The 6688-nt window shown below is 49.6% G+C and overlaps 1 protein-coding gene across 1 annotated transcript in view; it reads right to left on the bottom strand.

Annotated features, from left to right (window-relative positions):
* Positions 1–745: 745 nt before the first annotated feature.
* Positions 746–6688, bottom strand: part of LOC106816350 (PDZ and LIM domain protein Zasp-like) — a gene marked incomplete at its 5' end in the record, with an annotated part of 38018 nt that continues 32075 nt past the window's right edge. The window contains one exon of the mRNA XM_014820928.1: positions 746–2914. Coding sequence (XP_014676414.1) covers positions 2828–2914 — 87 coding nt within the window. The remainder of the gene's footprint in view (positions 2915–6688) is intronic.

Genomic DNA, 6688 nt, shown 5'->3' with positions numbered 1-6688 from the left:
GAGAGAGAGAGAGAGAGAGAGAGAAAAAGAAAGAGAGAGAGAGAAAGAGAAAGATAGCCTGGCACCTGTATTGTTGATATGGCTGCTCACCCCCCGTCTCTCTGTCCCTCGCAGAGGCGCAGATCAACTTTGACATCATCGGCGCCGACCTCGCCGACCTTCAGGGTCTGGCGTACGACTACAGCAGCATCACGCACTACGGCGAGTTCACGCACGCCGTCGACGCCAGCGCCCCCACGCTCGTGCCGAAGTCACCGGACGACGCCGCCGACATGGGTCAGCGCAGCGCCCTCAGTGGCACCGACGTGCAGCGCGTAGCTGGAGCGTACGGCTGTTGAACACCTCGCGCCATCTCTTGGCCCCGAAACGAAACGTAGGGAGTGTAGTAGTTTGGATAAAAAAATTTTTTTAATAATGCGTGCGCATTCGCTCAATGGTTGCTTTTGCTTCGTGGTTGATTAAGTGACGTCAGTGTTTTGGAATTTGCATGTATTTTTTTCAGCGTTTTATGTTTAGTATGCATGTTGATAATCGGGTAAACAAATTAATCAATAAATTACAATCCGTGAAAGCAGTAGAGATTACCATGTATATGTGTGTATGTGTATAACTATTCGTATATAATAACTAAGCACACACACGCATGCGTGCGCCCTCACAAGCAGGCAGGCATGCACACACGCACTCTATATTGGCATATTCAGACCCCGCAAACAAAACCAAAGAAAAACCTAACAGGGCAAAACAAATCGACATTCTCTTTACTGGGGTGACACCAACTTTATTCCACTATGAAAATCAGATCGGAATTCCAGAAGAAGAAGAATAGGAGGACATTTCGTGCGTGCGCCCGCGTTACATTTGGGGAAACGTTGCCACTCACGACCGGGGATATAAACTCACTGCACATCTGTCATTGATGCTTGTCACTAAACGCTGCAGAGCACTAGTGAGCATCGTCGTCATCGTCGTCATCGTCGTCATCGTCGTCATCGTCATCATCGTCATCATCGTCGTTGTCACCATCATCATCATCGTCGTTGTTGCCGTTAGAGTCGTGGGACTAGATTTAGTATTTATTCATATTTATACAGACAGATATAGATATGTGATGTCAACAACGTTGCCTGGTTACGCATCTCCGGTGTGTGATCAATCGAGATCTCGCGAGATCACGTCGCGAGAAAAACAGCAGAACGGGCTTTCGGCAGAACGGGAAAAATCGGCGCGCGTCGACGTTTGCCGATCAGCGTTTTACAAATGGCCGCCGGGGAGATTTCGCGTCGGGCGTCACTGCGTCACACGAGAACCAATATGGCTGCCGGTTCAAGGTCATCCTGTTAAATGCAGATTGCGTGAAATACATCTGTGGTAACAACAAACAACTGCGGGAACCGCGGGTCTGCCGTCTATGCACAGTGGCTCCCTCTGTCATTGCCGCTCATTGCGAGCATCCGCCACTGCACCGTGCCGTCGCGTGCAGTTTCCATATCTTTTTTTTTTCTCGAATTTCATGTTTTTCAAATAAAACGTTCGTAATTCCATTTCTATTGTACAAACGGATAATAATAATAATGATAATAATAATAATAATAATAGACAAGTGGACAACTAGTTTCCATACACAACTTTTTCGAAATACTCTTTCCGTATATTATAACGTTGTTAGTTTCAGTCTACTAAAAAAGCTACTCTGTTTCACTTCAGCCGCGGGCGATAGCAGCGAATGGACCCAGTCATTATTTACGCAGGGTCTGACTCTAGACTGACACCAGTAGTGTCTAACACCAGAAATGCTAGAGCTACTCCCATTTTACTTCATCATTACCATCATCTTACATAACTATTTTGCCTCGGCGACTTTGCCGCCAGTTTTCCCTTGGCCCCTCCCACTACACCCTCCCCCCAGCTGCTTCCCCTGCGTAATAATGGACCCGGTCCATCACTTCACTGCTCGTGCACCCCGGCCCAATAACATTATCAACAACAACTGTAATAGACTAACTCTACAGCAAAAGCGCGTTTCGCGACGAAAGCTACACGCAAACACAGGCTCCCTCTCTCTCTCTCTCTCCACGCAGTAGTGGCGCGTGTTCGCTCCCAACGCCCCCTGGAGCGAGAAGCCAGCACTAAGTCGAAATTTTCGTTAGGGGGCGCCACGCGCTAATTTTCCTACGTCGGCAGCAAGCCTGCACTATTTTTTTAGATTTTTTCCCCAGGCGCCACAGCTCCCGTAAAACGACGAGTTCCCAGCGCCCCCTACATTGCAGGGGTGACGGTGTCATAGCTGTATTGGATGCCAGCAGAGATTGGGGGCGGGGGGGGCCTGCCGTTATAAAATAAATTAAAAGCCTCACAGCGTGAGGTTCCCACCCTCAGGAGAAGGTGAAGGGGGCAACATTGCAACGCGATTGTTTGCCAGAAAAATATTACGATCCTTAAAACAAAACTCCCGGCCTGAAATCGACTCCGGCGAACGACACAAGAGCATGAGATTCGTTTCCGTAGCAACCGACACGACATCCCACGCCCGGAGGCGAGGCAAGCAGTGTCGGTTGCTATGGCAACGAACCGAGAGAGAGGTGATGAGATAATATTGCTGGCACAGTGAGCAAGCGCGCGAAGAAGATGGAAGACTTGCATTAGAAGTTGAATGGCCCCTCCCTCTATATTGCTCTCTCTACATCTCTCTTGACATTCAGACGGCATCCGCATCTAAATGCATCGCCATAGCAACAGCTGCCTCAATCTCTCATCTCCAAAGCTTCGATAGGTCACTCGTTTTCGTTGGCACCGTTTCCGGGACGTCGTCGCCGTGGCAACCGTCCTAGTAGCCGCCGGTGGCGTGGCGCTTGCAGAAGGGACGGCCGCCCTTGGCATAGAAGCTCTGGCCCTCTAGACACACCTGGCACACCTGCAATTAATGAGAAGTAATTAAGCAGGTGTCGCACAGGTGCATTGTACAGAGTCAGTAAGTTTAGAGTTGCTGATATGGTACGTTGAGTACATCTTCGTCGAAATTTCGAAAATTCGAAGTTTGGAATATCGGTAACATTTCATAACATTTCGTGACATCGATTCATGCGGCAACATGTGTCTGTGTGCGTGCGCGTGCGTGCGTGCGTGCGTGCGTGCGTGCGTGTGTGTGTGTGTGCATGTGCGTGTATGGTGACTTACGGAGCACTTGAAGCACTGGGAGTGATAGTTGTTGCCGAGCGCCTCGACCCAGTGATCACCAGCCTCTATGGAGTAGCCGCAGCCAGCACACTTGGTGGTGAACAGCTCATTCCAATCTGGAACACCAATCATCGATTATTGATTAATTGATTATTGAATGCTGACTCGATCGTGAACAATCGAACATTGCCTCGATCACGATCAATGGAACGTTGTCTTGTTTATAAGCAATGGAACATTGACTTGAACATTAACAACAGCAATACGAACACGAACAACAGAACATTGACACAGATCTGATAGCAGCTAAACCCTCCATCTGCCCCGCATTCATCAAACTTCCTCCTTCCATGCCAGAACTCTAGGGTCCCATTGTTAGAAACATATATAATTATAACCTAACATCAATACTAAAATCTCAGCAAACCTTTGCACATTAATTACATGAAGCATCGTGCACAATTTTCTCGTGACATTTTAGTCTGACGACAGTTTGCAACCATTAAGGATCTTTCTGACAACGTGCTCCCCTGGACCTCCCCCTTCTCCCCCTCCCCCTGCAGGCCCGTAGGGAGTTTTTTTTGCCACAAGTATATGGACCGAACGAGTGCCGGGGGCGCCAGTCTTTAGGGGGGTCTGGGAGCATGCCCTCCCGGAAAATTTTGAAAATTAGGTTGTTGCTAGACTGCATTTCGCGCGTTTTGAAGGCAGTATGATATGAAAACAGGCAGCCGAAAGCAAACCTCAAAACGTGGACATTTCTCAAATTTTTAAACTTCAAGATGGATTTTTTTCGCAAAAAAGAACCTCCGCAGCCTGGGGGGGGGGGCGCACCCGTCGCACACCCCTTCCCTATGTGCCTGCCCTGCGTTGCCCACCTTTCTCGCAGTAGGGCATGCTGTCCTCCAAGTAGAAGGAGTTGTTGCCGAAGGGACGGCGGCAGTGTGTGCAGGTGAAGCACTCCGGATGCCATTGCCTGTCCATCGCGTTCAGACAGTCCTGAAAACACGCGTAAAAAACACGTGATAGACACGTGATAAGCATGTGATCAACACGTGAGCGACACGTGGTAGACACGTGGTAGACACGTGAGCACCAAGTGGTTAACATATGATAAACATAAAACATGAAACAAGGCATGTTGGAGACAGGGAGAGACCCGACAGGACATCCCAGAGACAGGAATAGCACCAGTAGTGCATGTCAGATGCAGAGAGACCCGACAGGACACGCCATAAGCAGGTAAAGACTCGAAAGAACACCCCAGTGACAGGAAGAGACTCGAAAGGACACCGCAGAGACGGGAAGAGACCCGACAGGGCGCGTCGGAAACAAAAAGAGCCCCGGCGGGGCGCTGCGGGCGGCGACACTCACCCCGACGACGGCGCGGGAACACTTGGAGCATCGCGGCGCGAAGTACAGTTCATAGTCGCGCTCGCAGTACAGCTGTCCGTTCTCCTCGACGAAGCCCTGGTTCTGCAGCGGAGCGCGGCAGCGAGCGTTCGCACAGATGAAGTGCTCCGGGCACCAGGTCTTACCCATCGCTGCGATGAACGGACCCCTGCATGGTGAGAGAGAGAGAGGTAGAGTGTTAGAGAGAGGAGGGGGGGAGAGGAGGAGAGAGGGAGGGAGCGAGAGAGAGGAGGGAGGGGGTGAGGGTGAGTGAGAAGATGAAGTGCTCCGGACACCAGGTCTTACCCATCGCTGCGATGAACGGACCCCTGCATGGCGAGAGAGAAAGAGAGAAAGAAGGTGAGTGAGAGAGGGTGAGAGGGTGAGAGAGAGGGTGAGAGCGAGAGTGAGAGAGAGTCTGAGAGCGAGGGAGGTTGAGAGAGAGACAGGGAGGTTTAGAAAGAGAGAGAAAGAGAGAGCGCGGGAGGGTGAGTGAGAGAAAGAGAGACAGAAAGATAGAGAGACAGAGAGATTGTTAAGATATGGTCCACATGATAAAACCGTTAAGATATAATAGTGTCCTAATATAGTCATCATCAAGATACAGAGCACGATATATCGTTAAATGAGAATCATGACACGGTACTACACTCTACACTGATTCAAATTTGACGCTATTGAAATTCAACTACTGCTGCACGCAAGGCGTCGTGCAGGAACCCCTACATCGCGGCGAACTCACAAAACGATCACGTGACCACCGCGCTGCTACCTGATTGGTCCGCCGCACGCGGAGCAGACGGGAACACGCCCGGTTGGCTGGTTGAGGACTCCGCGGCCGCGACGCGGAGTTCCGGTGCTGCCGAACCTGCCACCGGCCGGCGCGGTGCCACCTCCGCCCATGGGGGCGCCACCTGGTGGAGGAAATAGGAAGCTGTGAGACGGGAGCAAGACCGCATTGGTGCGGACGGTCGATCCGCCGCCGTCGTTGTTGGATTCGCATAATTTACAATAACAACTAAACATATTATTCAGGGTAACACATCATATACATGTATATATATATATATATATATATATATATATATTATATATATACATATTTATAAGCATGCATGCCATTACATGCACACGGTATAGAGTATCAACAGCATGAGGGAAGATATATATATATATATATAATATACAGAGAGAGAGAGGTGAGAACAAGAAGGATAGCAGAAGAGGGAAGGGTAGGTGGCATGCGCACGGCACTACACAGATGCGACCAGTGGTAGCAGCACGTGCCAACAACACGGCGTTTGTCACTACGTACTACTACTCACTGGCTACAGGCCAAGTCACTTACATACCCTGCCCTCACCACACGCACACACTCCTACTGCTACACTGGGAACTAGACAGAGGGCACTCACGAAGAGTGCATACCTCCGCCAGCATGTAACATGTATGTGTTACGAGCTGGCTCGCTGCGCTGGCTGGCTGGCTCGCTGTCTCGACGCGCTAATATCGATCGCGCGAACACACGAACACACGCACACCAGACCGAAAACATAACCTCCTCCCCAACTCTGTTGGGCGGAGGTAAATATGGTCGGTGCAGTACGGCACCATCTACGGCCCTTAAATTAGTGCTACACCAACAGCGGTTGTGATTGACAGCTCTTAGATATGATAGCTATATATAGCAGAGAGCTATATACTAGAGTCATGTGCTATAGTGATGAAAGTCTAATAAAAAACATCAAGTAACTAAACGAAATGAGAGAAATTTATACAGATAAGGAGGCAGTGAGAGAGATATAGTCGGAGAGAAGAGGGAGGGAGAGAGAGCAAGATAAAGAAAGAGGAAGAGCGAGAGAGAGTGCCAATGAGAGAGAGAGAGAGTGAGAGAGAGCAAGTGAGAGAAAGAGAGAGACAGTGAGAGAGGGCAGGAAAGCGAGTAAGAGAAAGAGAGGGGGGAAGTGAGAGAGAGAGAAAAAAAGTGAGAGAGAGAGAGAGAAAGAGAGAGAGAGTGAGAGAGAGAGAGAGAGAGAAGAAAGAGAGAGAGAGAGAGAGAGAGAAAGAGAAAAAGAGAAAGAGAGAAAGAAAAAGAAAGAGAGAGAGAGAGAGAGAGAGA

The sequence above is a fragment of the Priapulus caudatus genome, unplaced genomic scaffold (genome assembly GCF_000485595.1).
Source record: "Priapulus caudatus unplaced genomic scaffold, Priapulus_caudatus-5.0.1 Scaffold1356, whole genome shotgun sequence".
Classification (NCBI taxonomy): domain Eukaryota; kingdom Metazoa; phylum Priapulida; class Priapulimorpha; order Priapulimorphida; family Priapulidae; genus Priapulus; species Priapulus caudatus.
This window is presented reverse-complemented; position numbering and strand designations above follow the sequence as displayed.